The sequence below is a fragment of the Notamacropus eugenii genome, chromosome 6 (assembly GCF_028372415.1).
Source record: "Notamacropus eugenii isolate mMacEug1 chromosome 6, mMacEug1.pri_v2, whole genome shotgun sequence".
In the NCBI taxonomy this organism is placed as follows: domain Eukaryota; kingdom Metazoa; phylum Chordata; class Mammalia; order Diprotodontia; family Macropodidae; genus Notamacropus; species Notamacropus eugenii.
The window spans coordinates 371,689,456-371,714,673 of NC_092877.1; the positions used below are offsets into that span (position 1 = coordinate 371,689,456).

Here is a 25,218-nt window from a genome sequence, read left to right on the forward strand (position 1 = left end):
AAATCTTTTGCTTGCCTCTTTTATGAGAGATAATTTGCCCCATTCCATTTCTCTCTTTCTCCTCCCAATATATTTCTCTCTCACCCCTTAATTTCATTTTTTAAAGATATGATCCCATCCTATTCAATTCACTCTGTGCTGTGTGTGTGTGTGTGTGTGTGTGTGTGTGTGTGTGTGTGTAATCTCACCAACTACCCAGATAATGAAAAGTTTCAGGAGTTACACATATTGTCTTTCCATGTAGGAATGTAAACAGTTCAACTTTAGTAAGTCGCTTATGACTTCTTTTTGCTTTTGCCTTTTCATGCTTCTCTTCATTCTTGTGTTTAAAAGTCAAATTTTCTTTTCAGCTCTGGTCTTTTAGTCAGGAATGCTTGAAAGTCCTCTATTTCATTGAAAGACCATTTTTTCCCCTGAAGTATTATATCAGTTTTGCTGGGTAGGTGATTCTTGGTTTTAATCCTAGTTCCTTTGACTTCTGGAATATCATATTCCATGCCCTTCCATCCCTTAATGTAGCAACTGCTATATCTTGTGTTATCCTGATTGAATTTCCACAGTATTTGAATTGTTTCTTTCTGGCTGCTTGCAATATTTTCTCCTTGACCAGGGAACTCTGGAATTTGGCCACAGTGTTCCTAGGAGTTTCATTTTTTGGATCTCTTTCAGGCGGTGATCAGTGGATTCCTTGAACACTTATTTTGCCCTCTGGTTCTAGAATCTCAGGGCAGTTTTCCTTGATAATTTCATGAAAGATGATGTCTAGGCTCTTTTTTGATCATGGCTTTCAGGTAGTCCCATAATTTTTAAGTGGTCTCTCCTGGATCTATTTTCCAGGTCAGTTGTTTTTCCAATGAGATATTTCACAGTATCTTCCATTTTTTCATTCTTTTGGTTTTGTTTTGTGATTTCTTGGTTTCTCATAAAGTCATTAGCCTCCATCTGTTCCATTCTAATTTTGAAAGAACTATTTTCTTCAGTGATCTTTTGAACCTCCTTTTCCATTTGGCTCATTCTGCTTTTTAAAGCATTCTTCTTCTCCTCATTGGCTTTTGCACCTCTTTTGCCAATTGAGTTAGCCTATTTTTCAAGGTGTTATTTTCTTCAGCAGTTTTTGGGATCTCCTTTAGCAATGTGTTGACCTGCTTTTCATGCTTTTCTTTCACCTCTCTCATTTCTCTTCCCAGTTTTTTCTCCGCCTCTCTAACTTGATTTTCAAAATCCTTTTTGAGCTCTTGCATGGTCTGAGCCCATTGAATATTTATTTTCGATATTTGGGACACAGAAGCCTTGGCATCTATGTCTTTCCCTGATAGTAAGCATTGTTCTTCCTCATCCAAAAGGATGGGAAGAGATATCTTTTCCCCAAGAAAGTAACCTTCTATGGTCTTATTTTTCCCCCCTTTTCTGGGCATTTTCCCAGCCAGTTACTTGACCCTGAGTTTCCTCTCCATACCCACCTGGCGTCCAGATCTGCCCAGCCAGCTCTTGGGGTCTGAGATTCAAATGCTGCTTCCCAGCCTTAAGGCTTTCAGCAAGAATGGGGCTTCTATTCAGTGTGAGATCAAGTTCAGGTGCTCGGGTGGGGGCAGGGCTACCACACGGGGCTCTGTTCCCTCAGGGAATTTACGCTGTGACCTTCAACAATGGATCTGGGCTCCTGCCTGCTTTGGGAGCCCCTGTGTGCTGCTACTTCCAGTGCTGCCTCCTGAGGGGGCATCAGTTATGGGGACACCCTGATCCCCTCTTGGTGAGCTGAAAAGACCCTCTCACTGACCTTTGGTGCCTGTGGGTGGAGGGACCTGCGTGGCAGCTGTAGATTCTGTCCCCAAAGCCTGCTCGGATCTGCTCCTCTCAGTGCCGCATGGCCAAGGCAGGGCTGGGCTCTGCCTCGGGTCCGGTGTGCTAGGGACCTTTTGTGTTAGTTTTTCAGGTCTCTCTGAAAGAGAAATCTCCTCTACTCCATTTTTATGTGGCTTCTGCTGCTCCAGAATTTCTTGGGAGGTCTTCTTTACAGGTATTTTATGGGCTGTGGGTTAGGAGCTAGCATATGTGTATCTTCTGACTCCGCCATCTTGGCTCCTACCCCCTTGGTTCTTGATTCTTGAGCAGCAGAGGAGAACAGAAGGACAGAATAAAGGAGAAGGGGATGGAGAGAGGGAGAGAGAGGTTTAATGAACATTTTTCTACAGCAATATTATGTGATAATTATTGTGAATATTATTACACACATTTTACAGATGGAAAAAATTTGAGAATCAGAGAGGTTATATGACTTCCCATAATCACACAGCACCAGAACTGAGATACAAGCCCAAGTCACCTATTACTAGCTATCTGGGATTCTTTTTTCTTCAAGCATTATATATTTTTTCATCACCTATTATTTTCTTTTGGAAAGTGGAAATAAAACTGTTGAAGGTAGAGTTAAGTGGAGATTATTTCATGCTTTAAAATATATATTTTACTGATGTTTTCACTCTTTTTAAAAGCATCTTTCTTGCTTTCTACTAATATATCCCAGCATTCTTTCCCACTAAGAGGGTCCTCCTTTGTAGGAAGTAAGTGTAATTGACCAAAACTAATCAGCACTTCACTGTGCCTGAAAATGTACTCCTCATTTGGAGAGACTTTTGTAGACCTCACTTTTGTTTGAAAGGGAGATTAGAGTTGTTGTCATTATGTTGTAGCATATCTTCAAATCTGAATTCATGTTTTGTTTAGAGATTAGTACAAATCACAGTGCTTATTAATACATCACAGAATCTTTCGTTAGAATATGGATTACTAGTGTATGACCTTGTAAGAAATAAGAATATCCTACCAAGAACTCCAGGAACTCTCTTTTAAAACCAGGAAAGGATTTTAAGATCTAGTAGTAAAGGGTGGCTAGCAGGTAGGCACAATCTTCCAGTATCAAAACATAATCTTTTATTTTACTGTGGCAAATACAAATGCCTCCTCTAGTTCTCTATTGGCTGGGTACTGCAGAGTTTACAGACTATCGAAAATGCCTAAACCTGACCCCGACATGAGTGTCTGTCCCTGTTTACATTCCCCATGTTTGAATGTCTCCCATCCTCCTTTTCTTTATACTTTAGGTGGAAAAGAATGATAGGCCCTAGCCACTTTTTAGAGCAATCCTTACTCAAGATGTCTGCATCACTCAATTTTATAATTTCCGTATGTGCTTAATCATAGCATAAGATAGAAATTTTCTCAAATGATAAGAGAGTTTTCAAAGTGGAAATTGAAGATTCGATCCAGAATATCTATGTTTCCTTTACCTTTAACATAAGAAAAGTTTCATTATTCATGATAGTGTCTTGGCTTGAGGTGGCTCATCCTTAATCGAATTTCATGTGTCTTTTGTAGTTGTTGACAGAGGAAGGGACATTTTTTAAGTTTTCTCAGAGAGCAAAGAAGGGAATTTCTGCTCTCAAGTGTACTGATATGTGCGTGTCCTCCTCTTGATGAGTGAAATGCCTGATCAGTATCCCCAAGTACTTTCTCTACAATCAGTTTATTCCCTCCACTAGTTGTAAGTGAATAGTAAGCGAGAGACTTTTCTGACATGTATGAAGCCTTAGATTTCATGTATTACGTGATTTCTGTGGAAACGAAAATTCAATCATTCCTTACAGCCTGAGACTAGTGACATAAAAAGGGCCAGAATGAAAGTGGCAGAAGTTTCAGTCTGTGAGAAAGGGAAAATTGTATTATGTGACTAAGCTGAATAATAGGTTCATCCTATATCAGAAAAGAAGATTCATTTTTGATAACTCAAGACTCATTTTCAGCTTTTATTAATGTTTATTAAGTGGTCAGTGATAAGTAGATTAACAAAATTATGAAGAAGAGTAACTAATTAGGAATATTACGTTAGAACACCGATTTAGAGCTACCATTTTGAATTTGCTGTTAATATGAAAGAGTTGTAGCGATTTGACCACTTAAGATAAATCAGTCTTATTTGGATTTTATACTGTTGGTAGCTAGTGAAAATGCCTGGAGTCAGGAGATGATATGTTTCAATGTCAAGGAAGCCAGTGTTACTGGATTGTAGAATAAAGAAATAACTCCAAAGAGTCAGAAATGGAACCTGAAGAGGGGTAGAGCCTGGGGAGACCATGGAAGCATGAAAACTTTCTCTAAAATGGAAGTCTCTGAAAGGAACAATCTAATCTGAGGAAAGTAGAGCAGAGGCAGAGTATACCTTGGAGGTGATAAGGCCAAGAGTGAAACATAAAGATGAGTAAGGTGTAAGAAGACTGGAAAGGTAAGGAGGCTAGGAAGTACTGTAAAAGTCATATGACAAATTGTGTATTTGATTCAAGAGGTAATGTGGGACAAATGGGGCTTCTTTAAGGGGATGTGGAATGGCCTACACTTGAGAAAGATCACTTTCATAATTGAATGGAGAATGAACTGCATTTTAGGGAGAAAATGCAAGCATACAAAGCAAGAGACTATTGCAATAATCCAGATATGAAGTTATGAGAGCCTGAACCAGATGCCAGAGGAGCAAAATGGTGCATATGAGTGATGTAGGTAAGGTACAATTGATAAGCCTTGCCACTGAATTAGATGTAGGTGGGTGAGAAGAGTGAAAAAGAAAGGAACAAAGGAATATGTAAGGTTAAAGTCTAATTACTCAGAAAGGAGACAGCAGTCTAGTTGAGGATTAGAATTTCTAGACTCATTGTAGTCCAGTGAGTATCCTTGGGCATCTACTTGAATGATATTATAAATCTAATACTGAGAGTTATTTTTATTGTTTTATAAGGAGATAATTTACTTGAAATTAGGAGTGGTAATTTTTGCATATCAGTGCAATTGATTTTTGCTTTCCTTGAATTTACTGATTCAAAAAACAAAAAATAAGCCTCTGTGTGTGTGTGTGTGTGTGTGTGTGTGTGTGTGTGTGTGTGTATGATGAGTGATACACAAGATACCAGTCTAGAAGTTATGAGAAAGTGGAAAATTATTTTGTAAAAGTTAGGGAGAAAAGATGAGATATCAGTTGACAAGCTGCAATGAAACAAATTAAACATTAATTCAATAATTTTTCAGGTAATAAGGTCATGTAGCTTATGTCCTGCATGGTCAGTCATGCTTGAATGACACTTAGTAGAAATTATTTAATTGGAGCAGGTAAAGAATATTAAACTCAGTAGTTTTTTGTTTTCAGTTTGGGGTACACATGGACAAAAAGAGTTTCATGGCGCATTCTTCATTAGAACAATGAAAATTGTTCTTTCTTCTCTTTGCCATTTGACAAAGTATTGCTGAGGGCAGAGACGTGAATTGTTCTTTGAGACAGAGCATCACTGAGCTCTAGGTTAAAAATTTTACTTCTTTTTCTACTCTGTAATTTTGAGAAAGCCATTCAACCTGTGTTCCTTTCATGCTATCTATCAAAATGAGTTGTCTACTTCTATGAGATATTTGGAGAGGTCACCAAAAAAAAAGTTATTTTTTTTTCATTTTCAGCATTCACTTCCACAAAATTTTGAGTTTCAAATTTTCTCCCCACCTCCCTCTTCCCCCACCCAAAGACACTATGCATTCTGATTACCCCTTTCCTCAATCTGCCCTCCCTTCTATCATACTCCTTCCTACATCTATTCCCATCTTCTCTCTTTTCTTGTAGGGCAAGATAGATTTCTATACCTCATTATTGTCTTTCTTATCTCCCAATTGCATGCAAAAACAATAATCAGCATTTGTTCCTAAAACTTTGAGTTCCAAATTCTCTTCCTTCCTGCCTTTCCACCCATCCTTATTGAGAAGTCAAGCAATTCAATATAGGCTATACATGTGCAGTTAAGCAAAACACTTCCATAATAGTTAGGTTTTGAAAGGCTAATTAAATTTCCCTCCATCCTATCATGCTCCTTCCATTTATTCTATTCTCTCTTCTGACCCTATCCCTCTCCAAAAGTGTTTAATTCTAATTACTCCTTCCTCCCATTTGCCCTCTCTTCTATCATATCCCAATCCACCCGTTATTCTCTTCTCTCTTAATTTCCTGTAATGCAAGATAGATTTTTATACCAAATTGAGTGTGCATGTTATTCCCTCCTTAAGCCAAATGTGATGAGAGTAAGCTTTAATTTTTCCCTCTCACCTCCTCCCTTTCCTCTCCATTGAAAAAGCTTTTTCTTACCTCTTTCATGAGAGATAATTTGCCCTGTTCCATTTATCCCTTTCTCCTCCCAATATATTCCTCTCTAACCCCTAAATTTTGTTTTTTAGATATCATCCCTTCCTATTAAACTCACACTGTTCTCTGACTATATGTATATAATCGCTTCAACTATTCAAATACTGAGAAAAGTATCAGGAGTTAAAATATTATCTTTCCATGTAGGAATGTAAACAGTTCAACTTTAGTAAGCCCCTTATGATTTCTCTTTCCTGTTTACCCTTTCATGATTCTCTTGATTAATGTATATGAAATTTTCTATTCAGTTCTGGTCTTTTCATCAAGAATACTTGAAAGTTCTACTATGCCCAAAGGGCTACAAAAATGTGCATACCCTTTGACCCAGCAATATCGCTACTAGGACTATATCCCCAAGAGATCATAAAAATGGGAAAGGGTCCCACATGTACAAAAATATTTATAGCAGCACTCTATGTAGTTGCCAAAAACTGGAAGTCAAGGGGATGTCCATCAATTGGGGAATGGCTGAATAAATTATGGTATATGAATGTAATGGAGTACTATTGTGCCATAAGAAATGATGAACAAGAAGACTTCAGAGAGGCCTGGAAGGACTTATATGACCTGATGCTGAGTGAAAGGAGCAGAACCAGGAGAACTTTATGCACAGCAACAACCACAGTGTGTGAGAGTTTTTTCTGGTAGACTTAGATTTTTGTAATAACACAAGAACTTCTTACCAAAAAAAAAAAAAAATCCCAATGGAGGACCTCAAGGCAAAATGCCTGCCACACTCAGAGAGAGAAATATGGAAGTCACTCACATATTATAGCAGATCATGTCTGTGTATGTGTATGTGTTTGTGTATCATGTTCTCATTTGTTATACGATTTCTTTCATTTATCTTAGTCTGACTACATAGCATGACTATAGTGAAAATATACTCAATAGGAAAGTATATGTAGAATCTATATAGAATTGTATGCAGTCGTGGGGAGGGAGAGGGGGAGTGGGGGGTAGGTGGGGGGGATAAAATCACAATTGTATGGCAGTGATTGTTAAACATTACAAAATTAAAAAAAAAGAATACTTGAAAGTTCTAGAATATCAGGACAGTGTTCCTTGATAATTTCATGAAAGATGATGTCTAGGCTCTTTTTTTTTTTTTTTTTTTGATCATGGCTTTCAGGTAGTCCCATAATTTTAAGCTGTCTCTCCTGGATCTAGTTTCCAGGTCAGTTGTTTTTCCAGTGATGTATTTCACATTGTCCTCTATTCTTTCATTCTTTTGGTTTTGTTGTGTAATTTCTTGGTTTCTCATAAAGTCATTAGCTTTCATCTGCTCCATCCTAAATTTTAAAGAACTATTTTCTTCAGTGAGATTTTGAGCCTCTTTTTCCATTTCACTAATTCTGCTTTTTAAAACATTCTTCTCCTCATTGGATCTTTGTACCTATTTTGCCATCTTAGTTAGTCTATTTTTAAAGGTGTAATTCTCTTCAGCATTTTTGGGGTCTCATTTAGCACGCTGTTGATTCACTTTTCATGATTTTCTTGCACTACTCTAAGTTCTATTCCCAATTTTTCCTCCACCACTCTTACTTGATTTTCAAAATCTTTCTTGAGCTCTGCCGTGGCCTTAGACCATTGCATATATACTTTGGAGGTTTGAGATCTAGACCACTTGTCTTTTATGGCTCACTCTGATGGTATGCTTTGCTCTTCCTCATCTCAAAGGATGGAGGAAAATACCTGTTCACCAAGAAAGTCACCTTCTATTGTGGTATTCTTTTTCCATTTTGGGGGCATTTTCCTAGCCAGTTATTTGACTTTTGAGTCCTTTGTCAAGTGGGGGGTATTCTCTGGGGATCTCTAAGTTCTCAGTTCCTCCGTGATACACAATCAATGGAGAGGAATTTACTCCTCTCCTGACCTGGGCTCTGGTCTGGAAACAACTCCAAGCTTTTCTGCTCAGGATCTGTGAGTGGGATTCCCTCTACATAATAGCCTCCAGCTCCAGCATGCCAGTGCTCCTCCTCACCCCAGGACTTCCAGTCAGAACGGAGACCCAGATCAGGTGCTCAGTTCCCCCAGGGCCGTTAGGATGAGAGTTCCAAATGGGAATGCTGCTGCAATGACTTCCGCAGCCTTGGGCCCATGCCTAGTACTAGACATTACTCCCTTCTCACCCAGGTGAAAGAGATTTTCTCACTGACCTTTGAAGCTGTCTTCAGCATTTGTAGGTTGAGAAATCTGGGACCCACAACTGCTGCCTGTGATTCTGTGTCCTGAAACCTGCTCCAGTCCTGTCCATGCCATGTGAGGTGACCAAGGCTGACCTACACTCCACTCTGAACCTGGTGTGATAGACTTTTCCTGTTGGTCTTACAAGCTACCAGGGGCTGGAAATCTCTTTCACTTTGCCATTTTGTGGCTTCTACTACTCTAGAATTTGTTTAGAGTCATTTTTATAGGTTTTTATAGACTTTGGGAGAAGAGCTTCTACAAATCTGTCCTTCTATTCCGCCATCTTGGCTTCAACCCCTAGAAAGACCTTTTCGATGAAATAGTAAGCAATTTTTGGAAAAAAAAATTGAATAACAACAAAAATGAAGTTCATTCTCCAGATAAAAGCAGTTTTGTTATAATTGAGGGCAAGATATCCTCTTTTGAAAAATACTGTAATATGATTATAAAGCTATAGGAGAACAAAAACAGAGGAGGGGGAGAAATTAATTTTTCCTCCATAGGTTCACTGTAAATGAGCACATGCTTTCAGGATTCATATTTTGATGATGATAGATTTAGGAGTACTTGGTTTTGTGAAGCAAAATAGACCAATCCCTGTAAAAAAAAAAAACAAACAAACAACAAAACAAAACCCCAAAGCTATGTAAATTTGTGGCTACAAATTGACCTATTTAACAATGTGGTAGCATTAACAAAAAGCACATCTTAAATAGTAGTTAGCATAGAGCTTCTCTCTCTCTCAGCCAGGTTGTCATATATAAATTTAGCATGTAAATTCCTCAGTGACAAATACATTTCATTTTTTTTGTCTTTGTACTCCTTGTTCCAAAACAAAACAACATAACTTCCAAACAATCAGTGCTTAGTAAATATTTGCAGTAGAAATGAAGATACTTTGCAAATGTTTTATAAGATAAATATTTTTTTCTTATATTGAAGTAGTCACTAAGTGGTCGTTATTTCAGAAAAAAATATGATTTTTTAGGGGGCTAAATTATTTCATGGAAAAGAAAAGAAAATGTAAAATAAACCTAAGAGAGACGATTCTCAAACAAATGACATTTCTACTATTAGAACCACAGACAGTACTGTCTTTGGGCCTGATCAACATTCAGTTATGCTTATTATTATTGTTATTTCTCTCCAGTCTTTCCTGAGGGAATAGAGAAATTCTTGATGAGTTGTTTTATTTTCCCTCACTAATGGTGATGAAAAGGATATAGAAAAGACATGTTATAACATTTTTAATGCTCAGTTTACCTAAAGCACTTTAACATCACATAGCATAAGCTAAACAGATAAAACATTATCTCTACTTCACTGGAAGGGAAATGGAGAAAGGGGGATTGGTAAATATTTCAAAGACATAGAATTAATATTAGAAGCAATGAAAAAATCTTACCTTGACATTAAGTCTACTAGGCTTTTTTTTTTTTATCAGTTGTACTATCTGCTTTTAGAGTACAATGAATGCTCCTTACCACATTTTTCATAAGAAATAAAAAGGAAAGTTCTATAAACAAGAAAATATTATAGGAGGAAAACATATATGAAAGCTATGTGTACAAAAGTTAAGAAAATCTTATTGACCTATCTTATTTTACAACCCAATTCAGATATTTTGAAATTTATTTAGTCTATTTTTTTGCCATCCACCTTGAAATATAAAATAATTATACTTATTTGCAGTACTGCCTTAATATATTCTTCTATCATATTTAATGCCACGAATGTCAAGGTTCCTGCCCTAAAATTTTTTTTAAAAGTCCTTAAATATTTTTTCACTTTATTTTAAAGGTAATGGGTTTATAGCAAAAGAAAGAGCTGTCTTTCAAGTGCTTCAAGCAATTGCAGGAGCGACTTTACTATCTTGTTTTTCACAGCCAGCAGGAGGAGCTCTCACTTTATCAGCCCCATTGCACATTAGTATTTTGTTGCAGTTGTTTTTAAGAAATCTGAATTTGTTGTTGAAATTGTTTGATTTGGATTGTGGTGTGTGTGAGTGTGTGTGAGTGCGTGCGTGTGCGTGCGTGCGTGTGTGTGTGTTTGTGTGTAAGCAAAAATAAAAGGCATGTAAAAAGATAGAATTAAAATAAGTAATTAGATGTTAACAGAACAGAAACATATATAGCAACATACATTTACAAGTTAATACTGAAATTATATAAGGTTGATTAGAGTATACATGTAAATATAGAACCAATACATCTTTTTAACGTAATGTTTAAATTAAGTAAAGCCACATAAGTGACGTAAACGTTTCTCTACTTTGTTTTTCCAACTCTTAAAATACTTTGCCAGTTTAAGTGAATTAGATACTTAATTTTGTTATTTTTTGTTTTCATTGTTTATTAAGGTACCGAATAAAATCATAGGTCATATACATGAGAAATATCAGAAATTATCTATTCAGAAGCTATCAGAATCTATCAATTATATACCTGAAGGACAATCACTTCTACAGTAGCTTGACTAAGAGACCATTTGACTTTTCCTTGAAGACCTCTAGTAAGGAAAAGGAAACCCACAACCTCTCAAAATAGACAATTCCATTTAGTGATTCTATTTCATTTCCATAGTGGAAATCTTCCTGAAAGATTTTATATTTATGATTATATACATGTTTTTGCACTAGTTGCATAGACATCTTTGATTAAAATTAAGAGATCTCAAATAAAGTCTCACCTTCTTCAAGTAGTCTTTCCCAGTCTATAACCTGACTTTCAACTTTATCATTCACCTATAACTCTTCTCTCCAAAGTTAATAATTATCTCATAAGTGATCAAATCTAATGCACTCTTCTCAGTACTCACCTTCTTCAATTCATCAGGACCTTTTCTCCTCGATACTCTTTTCTCATAAGTTTATATGAAGCTACTCTCCCTTGTTCCTCCTCCTCCTTATCTCATTATGCTTTATTCTCCTTTACTGGATCTTCATCCAAGTTATGTCTGCTAACCATGGGCATCCAGCAGGGTTATATCCTGGCCCCTCCTCTCTTTTTCCTTTGTACTGTTTCACTTGGTGACTTTGTCAGCTCCCATACATTCAATTGTCTTCTCTGCTGATTATTCTCTAATCTAGTCAGTCTGAAACTCTCTACTGATGTCTGTTTTCTTTTAGACATTTCAAACTGAATGTCTTGTAGACCTCTTAAACTAAACATGTCTATGTCTGAACATGTTATTTCTGCCACATGTCCAAACTCTTAACTTTTCTTAACTTCCTTATTCTTATAGAGGATATGACCACCCTTTCATTCTCCCAAGCTTACAATCTCAATTTCATCCTGTATTCTTTCCTACCTTCCTTATCCAATATGTTCAGCCCTGTTGATTTTCACCTTTGTAACTTCTTTCAAATATACTTCTTTCTCTCCTCTGATACTACAAGTATGCTGGTACATGCACTAATCACCTCATGCCTGGGCTATTGCAATAGGTTGCTAGTTAGTCATCCTGACACATCTCTCCACGCTTCATTAGGTCCTATACTCAGTCATCAAAGTGATAAAGTCCAGGTCTGATCATATGACTTTAATACTGTCAATCACTTTTTTTTCTCTGATCCTCCTTTTTTCTCTTAATTTATGTAGCTATACTTTCCCATGGTTTTCTTTCTACATATCCAAATACCTTTTATTCAGTAAACTTCAGTGGCTCCCTATCATTTCCACAATCAAATATAAAAACCTCTGTTTGCCATTCAAAGTCCTTCATAACCTGCCCTCTTTACTAGTTTTCTAGTCTTCTTATATCATAACCCCCTCCTCCCCACACACATATAGTCTTCTATCCAGTGACCTTGGTGAACTCATTACTTGAATAAGAAACCCCATGTCCAACTCTGAACATTTTCAATGGATGTCCTTTATGCCTCTGAATACTCTACTTCTCTATCTCCAATTTCTGGCTTCTTTTGTTTTCTTGAATTTCCAGCTTCGTTCCTACCTCTTAAAAGAAACTTTTCCTCATTTCCTTGATTTTAAGGTATATTTCCTGTCTTGATTATTTTCAATTTATCTTATGCATATAGCTTTTTTAAAAAATAGTCGTTCACATATTGTCTTTTCCGTTAGACTGTGAGCTCTTTGACAGTGGGGGCTATTTTTTGCCCTTTTTTGGATCTGCAGAAGTGATCACAAGGCCTGGAACTTAGTAGATTCTTGGTAAAGGTATGTTGACTAGGGATGACACATAAATATGTTTATATACTTTTTAAAATCCTTTATTTCTTAACAAGAAACATAGTGGAACACCAACATATTAATGAGTATTTATTAAACACATAGAATGGTAAAATAAATACTTTAGAAATAATCTATGATAGAATTTAATGATTTTATCCCTTAAAATGAACATTTTGCTCCATTTTACCTTTTCTTGCTTATTTTACAATGAGATAAAATGTCAGTTATATATCTAATACACTTATGACAGGGCCAATAGAGTATTGTGGACTTCAATTTTGTACCAGAACTAACAGTAGAAACAATTTTGATTCTATTCCAGTAAAACAAAATTTGAAGTTCTCATTCATTCAGTTTTTCTACTTTGCTTTTTTTCTAATCTGAGTTTCTCTAGCTCACCCTAAAAATACTAAGGATATTCAAGCCCAATGTAATCAGCATATGAACTTTGACTTACTTCATTTCTGATTTAGGGTAGTTTGCCCACCTTAGACAACCTAGTTCTCCACCACAACGTCACCATTTCTAGGGGTTTTTATGATCTCTTTGGGATACAGACCTAGAAGTACTATTGTTAGGTCAAAGGGTATGCACAATTTTATGTATGGTACCTTTTAGCAGGATGTAATTTCCTTCCTTATCTCTCTTAATTATATCTGATTTTTGCTTTTTCTTTGGAATCAGGTTTACAACCCCTGCTTTTATTTATTACAGCTGAAGAATAATATATCCTGCTCCTGCCTTTAACCTTTACTCTGTGTGTATCCCTCTGCTTCAAATGTGTTTCTTGTATACAACATATTATAGGAATATGATTCTTAATCTATTCTGCTATCCACTTCCATTTTATGGGAGAGTTGATCCCATTCACATTCGTAGTTATGATTACTATGTGTGTCTTTCTCTTCAGCCTACTTCCTCCACACCATTTATGCTTTTCTGTATCCTTTATCCTTTACAATCCTCACTAGAGTTTTGTTCTACATAACTACCTCACTCACTCTGCCTTCCCTTCTACCAGTCCTCTTGGTTTTCTTTCCCCATCCCTCCCCTATTTCCTATAGGGCAAGTTGGATTCCTATACCTAACTAGTTGCATTGAGTTTACAATCTTCTGCAAACAGAAAATAATGCACAGATACTCTCTCCACTTTGGTCTTGGCTTGTAACCTTTTCAAATTGAAGAACTTACCATCAGTATGGTAGCTGACCTTGATGCTGGTTCATCCTCATTGAAAGCATTTGTCAATATCGCTGAAACCATCATGGCAAAAAGCATGGGAGCAAGCACACACCCCTGTTTCACTCCATTGATGACTGGGAAGATGCAAGAGCTATGTCCATTATCCAGAACCGGGACAAGCATGCCATCAAGAAATTAACGTGCAATATTGATGAACTTCTCCAGGCAACCAAATTTTGACATAACTTTTCATAAGCCCTCATGACTAACAATGTCAAAGACCTTGGTCAGATCTACAAATCTTATGCAGACAACCCTGTTCTGCGCCTGGCATTTCTCCTGGAGTTGTTGGGCAGCAAATACCATATTGACTGTCCCTCGGCCCTTTCTGAAGCCACGCTGGCTCTCAGATATATGCCCATCTTCCAGGTAAAGGATCAGCCTATTAAGGAGGACTCTAGCAAGAATTTTGCCAGCAATGACTAAGAAGCTGAGATGCAACAAAACATGGATCAATTCTCTGCTGCCTGTGCTAATTTTGGCCTAATAATTAACACCAAAAAACTGAAGTACTCTATCAGCCACCATGACACCATCCATATGTGGAACCATCATTTACAACAAGTGGAGAAGTTTTGAATGCTGTGAATAAGTTCACTTACCTTGGTAGTGTACTTTCCAGGGATGTACACATTGACAATGAGGTTGATGTGCGCATTGCCAGAGCTAGTTCAGTGTTTGGGAGGCTCTGAAGAAAGGTTTGGGAGAGAAAAAGTGTTAGACTGACTACCAAATTGAAGGTCTACAGAGGTGTTGTGCTGACCTCATTGTTATGTGCTTGTGAAACATGGACAGTCTACCAGCTCCATGCCAGGAAATTGAATTGCTTCCATTTGAACTGCCTTAGGAAGATTCTGAGGATCACGGCAGGACAAGACACTGGATACTGAAGTCCTTGCTCAAGCTGAACTGTCAAGTATTCAGACTATGCCTCAGAGAGTACAACACCGATAGGCCAGCCACGTTGTTCAAATGCAAAATGTACGCTTGCCAAAAAGACTATTTTATGGAGAAGTTGCATGGAGCAGGCAATCACATGGTGGCCAGAAGAAATGATACAAGAACACTCTCAAAGTCTCTCTAAAGAACTTTGGATTTGATTGTGCAACATGGGAGATACTGGCACAGGACCTTTCTGCACGGTGTGCCCACATAAGAAAAGATGTTGTTCTCTTTGAGGATATGCATATTTGAGATATCCATCCCAAATGTTCATACGGACTATCTATTGCCAACTTGAGGTAGAACATTCCGAGCTCATATTGGTCTGATCTGCCACAGTTGGACACATTTAAATTTCACTTTACGATGGTGATTTCATTTTGGTCCCTTCAAAGATGATAGATAACAACCAACCAACCTAACTCATTATATTAATCCTCTCTCTGAGACAAATCTGATGAGATCAAGTTTCAAACAATGTTCAGATCCTTCCCTTATTTCCCTCTAATATAATAGATTTTTTTGTGCATTTTCACCTAATTTACTCTTGTTTACCTCCTTCTTCCCTCTTCTCTCAGAACAATCCCTTTTCACTAGTTAGATATTTTATCGTGACATAAAAGTCAGCTTATAACCATGCCCTTTGTCCATTTATAACCCTCTTTTAAATGGCCTAATAGCAATACAGTTCTCAAGGGAGAAAAATGTAAGATATATTGAAGTGCTTGTAGAAAACTGGAAACAAATTAATCAGTTAAAAATGAATAAACGAACAAATAAGTAAATATAAGAAGCATTAAATAAATTCTTCTTTCTGACTGCTTGCAGTATTTTCTCTTAGACAATGCAATTTTGGGATTTGGCTACAATATTCATTGGCATTTTCATTTTGAGTTCTCTTTCAGGAAGTGATCAGTGGATTCTCTCAATGACTATTTACCTTCTGGTTGTATCACCTCAGGACGGTTTCCCTTGATGATTTCCTAAAAGATGCTGAGAAGGCTCTTTTTTTAAATCATGGTTTTCTGATAAACCATTAGTTTTTAAAGTATCTCTTCTGGAACTATTTTCCAATTGTTTTTTACCAATGAGATATTTTATGTTTCTTCATTTTTTTCCTTCTTTTCTTTCTGTTTGATGGATTTTTGATATTTCATAGAGTCGTTACTTTCCACTTCCCAATTCTAATTTTCAATTAATTGTGTTTTTGCATTAGGTTTGTACCACCTTTTTACATTGGGCCCACTTTAAAATGAGTTCTTCTCTTCAGTGAAACTGTTTGTGCCTCCTTTTCCGTTTGGTCAATTCTGATATTTAAGGACTAATTTTCTATAGTCAATTTTTGTTCTTCTTTCTGAAGATATTGATTCTCACTTGCATAACTTATTTCTTTTCCCAATTTTATAAAAGATTTTAAAATATCTTCACAAACTAGCTCTTCCCATTTCTTCCATCTTCCTACAATTCAATCTTTTCCACAAACCCTATGATCCAGGTACAGTGTACTACTTCCATTAACTCCATATAGGACACAAACTCCTTACTTTGTGTCTTTCACTGTCTACTGCAGTAATCTCCCTCCTCACCTATGCTTTATGAATTCCTTAGCTTTTGGAAAGATTTAGGTAAAATTGCATCTCCTGAACAAGATCTCCATACCCCACCTTGTTTCTGTTAGTGTCTTCCGTTTGAAATTATGTTTCATTTATACCATACCTTCTACATGAATTGAAAATTTTCTCCCTCATTAGAATGTGAGTTCCTTGAATGCATGTATTATTTTGGTGTTTCTTTGTATCTTCAGTATCTAGCACATAAGAGAAAGTAATAAATTCTTGTTGATTGAATAGCTGAATCTCTGATTAGCACAAATAGTAGATTTCAAAATTCTCTTTTTACCCTTATCAACATTGACTGAATCATAAATCAAAGTTTTCTTAACAGAATCACTTTCGTCTATGGTGGATTTTGTTTTTATTTTTGTCAGTGACTTTTCAGAAGGGTGAAAATAAGTTAGTTCTAAGAATAAATATATATGAAAATATTTCATAGTGTTTATAGCAAACTGCAGGAGAAAGTATTGCAAAGTTTTTATAATATATATATATACATGCATACATATACACTATAAAAAACAAAATTGCTTTTGTTTTGTGTGGGTGCTTTCTGAAAAGTATAAATTTTCACCTATTTATAATTATACTAATGGAAATATAAAGCTAAAAAATTTCCAAGGACAATTATCTTCTATTGAAAGTGATGTGTTCAACTATTATAATTTAATTTCTAAGCAAATAATAATATAATTCTCAATTGTAATATCCTTTTTTGTTTGATTTTTCCACTTTGTTAATTAATTTGTTTTTAATTTTCAACATTCACTTCCATAAGTTTTAAATTTTATCTTCTCCCTCCCCAAGATGGCAATCAATCTAACATAGCCTCTACACATAATTTCTATTAAACACATTTTCATATTAGTCATGTTACATAGAAAAATTACAACAAATGGGAGAAACAATGAGAAAGAAAAAAAAACAAAGCAAAGAAGATAGTCTGCCTCACTCTGCGTTGTGACTCTAGAGTTATTTCTCTGGATGTGGATGGCATTTTCCATCATGAGTCCTTTGGACTTATTTCAGGCCCTTGCATTGCTGGGAAGGCCTAAGTATATCAAAATCAGTCATCACACATTGTGGCTGTTACTATATGCAGTGTTATCCTGGTTCTGCTCACTTCACTCAGTGTGAGTTCATACAAGTCTTTCCAGATTTTTCTGACATCCACCTGTTCATCATTTCTTATAACAAAACAGTATTCCATTACATGCATATACCACAACTTGTAGACCATTCCCCAATTTATAAGTATTCCCTCCATTTCCAGTTTTGGGTTGTTGCAAAAAGAGTTACTATGAATATTTTTTAAAATGTGGGTCCTTTCTCCATTTATATGATCTCTTTGAGATACAGCCTTTGATACTGTATTCCTGGATCAATGGATATACAATATTTTTATAGCCCTTTGGACATAGTTACCAATTTCTCTCTAGAATGATTGGATCAACTTACAGCTCCACCATCAATGCATTAGTGTTCCAACTTTCCCACATCTCCAACATTTATCATTTTCCTGTTTTTTTCATGTTAGCCAATCTGATAGGTGTGATGTAGTAACTCAAAATTGTTTTGATTTGCTTCGCTCTAATCAATAGTGATTTAAAGCATTTTATGTAACTCTAGATAGCATTAATTTCTACCTCTGAAAACTACCTGTTCATATCCCTTTACCATCCATCAATTGGGGAATGATTGTCTTTTTTAAAATTTGACTCAGTTCTCTGTGTATTTTAGAAATGAGGACTTTATCATAAACAGCAGATGTAAAAGTTATTTCCCAGTTCTCTGCTTTTCTCCTAATCTTGGTTGCATTGGCTTAGTCTGTGCAAAATCTTTTCAATTTGATATAATCAAAATTGTCCATTTTGCATTTCATAATGTTCTCTGTCTCTTATTTGGTCATAAATTACCCCATTTTTCATAAATCTGACAGATAAATTTTCCCTTGCCCCCCTAATTTGTTTATAGTATCAGCCTTTATGCCTAAATCATGTACTGAGTCAAATTTAAAGGAATACAAGGCATTCCCCAAATGACAAATGCTCAAAGGATATGAAACGACAGTTTTCAGAGGAAGAAATTTAAGCTCTCTATATTCATATGAAAACATGCACTAAATTACTATTGATTAGATAGATTCAAACCAAAGCAACTCTGAGGTACCACATCACACCTAATGTGATTGACTAATATGACAAAAAAAGAAATATGATAAATGTTGGAGATGTGGGAAAATTGAAACACTGATTCATTGTTGGTGAAGCTGTGAACTGATCCAACCATTCTGCAGAGTAATTTGGATCTATGTCCAAAGGGTTACAAAATGTGCATACCCTTTGACCCAGTAATACTGCTTCAAGGGTGTTATCTTAAAGAGATCATAAAAATGGGAGGAGGACCCATGTGTACAAAAATATTAATAGCAGTTATTTTTCTGGTGGGCAAGAACTACACATTGAGGGGATGTCCATCAATTTGGGAATGGCTTAACAAGTTGCTACTTGTTATTCATTTACTACACAGGCCTCCTTCTGGTTTACTTAGTTCTGATAAAAGCTGGCATGGCCTGAACTAGACTGGGATGTTCATATAATATCACTGAGAAACCTAAGCACAATACAACAAATACTTGATGATTGTTTTGTTTTTATCCATTATCCATATACAGTGAAAAACGTATACTATCAGTCATGAATCCCCAACTATGTCCCATAAAATTACTCCAGGAGGAAAAAATATATAAACATTAAATGATCACACTTCATTGGCTATAACCACATTTTCAAATTGATTTGTTATCAAATAAGATTTTTTTTTAATTTTGTCACACTCATTAATATTAAAACTTTTTCTAAATATTAGATGACTAATTTACAGAATAAAATTCAATGAATAGTCAAACAGAAATTTGGAAGAAAATGCTCAAGAAATTTTAAAATGTTATTGTTTACTGGAAATTTTTTTATTTCAGTTATCTTGCTTGATACAACAACCGTGCTTGGAGAACTAGGATGGAAAACATATCCATTAAATGGGGTAAGTCAAAAAGGCTTTTCTTTGTTGTCTTGCTTTGTTGTCTTATATATATATGTATGTGTGTATGTGTATGTATACAAACAAATAATATTATCTAAAAATGTCCCTAGGCTAGCATACTAACTCTTTTTTGGGGGCTCTTACAATACAAAAATAGTCTTTGTGGAGTTTCCAATATGATATATTGTGTTTATTGTTGTTATGAAGCGCAATTAGTTTAGGTAGGCTGAAATACAGAATATCTGCGTTTAAATCCCAGCTCTTGGACAAATTGTTTAGTTTTTCTGGGTCATAAATATCTTCATCTGTAAAATGAAGCAGTTGGGCTAAAGAAGCTCCAGGATGCTTTCAAGCGCCAAATCTATGATTTTGTGATTCTCTGATGTACTTTATTTAAAAGATTTTAAGAAATATTATTGTTAAATGTTAAAAGTGTGGAGTAGAGGAGTGCAGAAATTTCCAAAGAGATGAATAAACATTGATGTACCACAAGATATCTTGTTATCTCAAAGGCCCGTCTTTGTCTAATCTGTTACTTTTACCGGGACCTCTTGCATAGTTCAAACAAAGGAACTTAAAATATTCATTTATTCATTCACATTTAGTTATTTATTCATTCACATATTTGTTATGTAATTTCTGGTTGGAATACTCCTATAACTCTGGGTTTCCTTAACTTTTAGGTTGGTTGCCCAATTGAGATCATTTTATCTTCTAAATAAAGGTTGTATTTACAAGATTGTAGACAGTTAAATCTTAGAAACTTAGAAATAGTTTCCTTCATTTATTTATCACGGAAATATATTAGAACTGCAATGTAAATTAGCCAAAGCTTTAAAAATCATATTACAGTACTTGTTATAATTCAATTCTTATTAAAACTTGGTATTATTGTAATTTTGAATGACGTAATTTTTTCCCTTTCTAATAAACAAAAATTTGTATAAAAATTTTTACTGACCTTAAAAATAATAAAGCAAAACAACATAGTTAATGTTCAGGACATATTTTTTTCTTGTACATATTTTTCCCCAAGATTTTTATACTATGATATCTAGTCAACAGTCCTGATTTTAATTATGATTTTATATTATTTACATCAAAACAGTCACTATTGGATGATACATCCATGCATCTAAAATTAAATATATAATAGAACAAAACTGAATGATGCTGGGTTTTGAATCTTTACATTAATGATTGGATATATATCTGCACATAAACATGTTTGTGAGTGTGTCTGTGTGCGTTTATGGAGAGAGCAGAAATATTAAAAAAAGGATGACGAATATTACATTGTATTAAGATATCTAAATTTATGTATGCATCTAAACATAAATGTACATATGATGTGAAATGTAACAAATACATATATAAATTTAGAAGTTCTAAATATAGTACTGTATTTAATATGCTTTTTTCATTTTATTCTCTTACTATTCTGAGATGATTTACTAAAAATATTGTTGAAAATTCCACCAAAATATAATTGAAAGCTAAGAATTAGTAAATTCATTTAAGTTCTTTATAGACAACTTTAGTTTCTTTTTTCTATGAAAGTTTTATCACCAGGTCATATGCTTATATGTTATTTACTATATTATGCTTATCTAAGAAATATTTGAGGGGGATAATACTTGTAAAAAAGCTAAGGAAAATTCCACTTTCACATAGATGATTCCTTTCAGTAATTATAATGCTGTAACAGCATATTAATCTAATGTAGTAATATCATTCACATTATGATAATATGGATTCAGCTAAAATGTAAAGAATGTTCCTGAACATGTAAATCATTTCTGACATAAAAATAATACTGGAAAAATCAAACTTAAAGCAATATTTTAGAAATTCTCTTTCCCTTTAGCTTTGGTTAAATAAGGAATGATATAATAATAACAGTAATGCATTCACATAATATTTTAAAGTTTACAAAGTACCCATTTATGGAACAAACTAAAGAATCCTGGTACAATGAGATTACTGATCAAATTTCATATACTAGTTGTCATCTAATTTGAAGAAATTTAGAATTTTAAAATTATAAATAGTGGATGAGATGTGGAAAAGTACTACTAATCTGTCATTTCACAAAAACAATTACCTAAATGATTTTAGAAATTCTAAAACTGTTTTTTCCTCTCTTTATCATCATTCCACAGCCTTTATTAAGGAAGTGAATTCCTTCTTTTTCGTCTAATTTTTTCCTTTTTTCCAATTTTTATATTGATAACTTTTCCCCCTCTTTAAAAAACACCAATTAGTCAGACAAGACTAATGTAACATCAGACCCACGAGAATTTGCAATTGTCACAACAGTTATCTAATAATCAATTTTTAAGCTTTATTTATAGCCAAATATGACTTTATTTATAAATTTTATACTTAGAATGAGTATTTTTTCAATTTTAATACTAGAAGATCAGAGTCATAAAATGATGAAAATTATTTTTAAAATATTTTGCTATAATTTGTCCTGTCTGCAGAAATGCACTTTAAATAGAAATAACAATTGCCAAGTATAAACTTTGAAATCAAAATTTTCTTTCCATTTTTTAAATTTTCTTTTCTGTGTAAATAAATAAATTGACTCAGCTTGGTACTTTGATATATTCTTAAGTTCCAGTCCTTTTACAAAAACAAAACCAAAACTAGAATAAAAGTTTATAGCAAATTTATTAGGCTGAAAATTTTAATTGTCATTAGCTTTATTTTAAATTACCTAAAATAAAATTCAGTGTGTATAAGCAGATAGAAATAGAGAAAAGCAGAAAGAAAAATTTGAATTAAAAAATGCTTTAAATTGTGTGCTTAATTAGTATAAAAATTAATGACTTCTCAGAGGTTAAACAGGTAACTAAGTACTACTACTCTGACATTATTGTCTTATTGATAGATCTATAATAGCAATGTCATAGGCCAATTAAAAATTGGTAACCTGAAGTTTTCTTTTCTTCTTTTTTTTAACATGTATGCACGACTGCTTTGACATATTTTCTTTTTTACCTCATTTGATTGTTATTTTAGAATAACTCATTTAATTTTAAATATCAGTCACTTTATTTGCCCCCAAGTTTCTAGCACAAATATTAAAATTTTACGTTTTATTTTGCCTTTAAAATGTTTCTAGAAGTATTTCTTCTTATTTTGTGGTAAAAACCACATAGGGGTTATACCTGTTGAGATATTTTTAGATTAATTGAGATAAATCAATTCAGGCAGTTTTGGCACTGAAATCATTATGAGAAATATTCCAGTAATGGATGTTCCTGAAAGAAATAGTATTTAATGACTCTAGGGTTTCAACTCAAGAGACATGTCAGAGGTAGAAGTACCCGACGGATCATTAATAATTTTTCAGAAAAGGGAAATAATACCTACAGAAATTAATTAACTTCCCTGAGATTGCAAAGTATGAGAAAAAGATTCAAACCATGGCTTCTACGTTCCATTATGGAATCTGTCCACTATCACATGTTGCCTACCTCCTAAATAATGGAGCACACTATTGTATCTCTTATTTTGTCATAATTCTGGAGCTCAAGTCCAAAAACCTGGGTTTGAGCCCTGACTTAGAAACTTACTGACTTTATGAACTAGAATAAGCCAGAACTCCTTTGAGCCACAGGTTCCTCATTGCAAGAGAAATGAGAGTGATTGCATTACCTAGCTCATAGTGCTATTGAAGGTTCAAATAAATTTAGCTATATAAAGGTTTTTATAACCATAAAGTCCTAAAACATAAATGTTTAAAGATGTTGAGTATAGAAATACTGTAAGAGGGCAGCTAAGTGGTGTAGTGGATAGAGCACCAGTGCAAGAGTCAGGAGGACCTGAGTTCAAGGCTCACTTCAGGCACTTGACACTCACTAGGTGTGTGACCTTGGGCAAATCACTTAACCCAAATTGCCTCATCCTGGGTCATCTCCAGTCATCCTAATGAATATCTGGTCACTGGATTAAGATGGCTCTAGAGGAGAAGTGAGGCTGGTGACCTGCACAGCCCTCCCTCACTCAAAACAAAGTCAAGTGCAAGTCATGTCATCATTTCTCTGATGGCATGGTCTTCTTTGGAAGTGAAGGATGAACACACGAATACATATACATATATGTGCATGTGTATGTACACATAATGTGTATGTTATATAATATGTGTAATATATTATTATATTCATGTATTGTCTTTAAATGAGTTATATATAATACATATTTTTTATGGTATATGTGTGTACACACACACACACACACACACACACACACAGTATATTGTGCATGCAATCTTTGACCCTCTTTTTTTCCTTCACCAGGTACAGAAAGCATGGGTATTTACCCTTTGTTACTTTTGAAGCTGTCTTCATGATACTCCTCTGAACTGAGAGTGTATTTTGCTATTACTAACTAAATTTACTTTCTACATTATTTTCTGTACTCTTGATTCCTTCCTACTTCCATGAAAAATTTAATGACTTTTGTACACCAAAATTTTTGTGTGCATTCCATATTTCTTTTGGCATCTGAAAGTGTTCAAGTAATGCTCACTTTCCCCACACTTTCTTCCTTTATATAGAATTCTACTCATGGACCCTACGTATGTGATTTAAGTTTTATTTTCCTTCCCTTGCTCCCCTGTTCTTCCTGAAAGCATCCCTTTCCCCCTCTCATTACTTCTTATTTTATTATCACTAAACAATAACAGAGCTACTTCCTGGGACTACATCCTATGTGATTGATTCTATGAACCCTGATGATATTAAGGTATTGCAGGGAAGTATAATTTCCCACTTCCTCTTCCTATTGGAATGTAATATATAAATCCATATATTACCACTTCTTATTGTTCACTTGTATTCGTCTTGTTATATTTCTTTTACCTATTTTTTTAATTTCAAAGTTTCTGCTGAGGTATAATCTATTTCTGAACACTCCTTGGATGTACTATCATTTAAGATCCATTTTTTTCTCCCATATGATTGTACTGATTTTTGCTGAAAAAATTATTTATGGTTGCACACTTTTGGAATATTGTGTCTTATCCTCTCTAGTCCTTCATGATAGTAACTTCAACAATTTGTGTGCTCCTAGCTGTGAACCATTTCTACTTGCTCTTTTTCTGACTTTTGCTGCATGTAGCATAGCTAGAAACTATGGTTTTAGATACGATGTTCCTAGGAATTTTCATTTGAGGGTTTTAACAAGGTTACTGATATATTCTTTATATGTTTACTTTTACCCTTTTGTTCTATTGTCTGTGAAACTTTCTTTAATGGTTTTTAAAAATATGACATTCAGACTTTTGTTGATATTATTGTTGTTCCTGGCAATGTGTAACTCCAATATTTCTTAAATTTTCTCCCTTTAATCTCTTTTTCTAAGCCTGCTTTTTTTTGATACAAAAGATAAAGTTAGATCAGGGTTCTTTGCCCTGGAAATTTTGAACTTTAAGCAATAGATAATTATATTCCAATATAACTGTTTACTTTTGTAATTGGATGTAATTTGTTATGAATTTGAAAGCATTTTCAGAAAGAGTTCATAGATTTCACCAGACTGAAGAAGGGTCTAGGAAATAACAACAACAACAAAACATTTAAGTACAACTGTCTTAGATTTTCTTCTATTTTTTGCACTTTTTTTCCTGTTAACAGTTCTTATTATTTCACAGAGTAACTTATGTTTATAGTGTATTCTAATTTTCAAGAGGGTCTGTAATTTTTTCTGTTACTGGTGGCTAAAATTTTATACATTTTGTGATAAACTGTTAATTCTCCTT

General features: G+C 34.6%; 1 protein-coding gene across 1 annotated transcript in view; it reads left to right on the forward strand.

Moving 5' to 3' along the window:
- The window catches only part of LOC140510235 (ephrin type-A receptor 6-like), a 331,776-nt gene that overhangs the window by 153,302 nt on the left and 153,256 nt on the right, over positions 1-25,218 (forward strand). Inside the window, exon 2 of the mRNA XM_072618688.1 lies at positions 19,384-19,448. Within this exon, the coding sequence (XP_072474789.1) occupies positions 19,384-19,448 (65 nt within the window). The remainder of the gene's footprint in view (positions 1-19,383; positions 19,449-25,218) is intronic.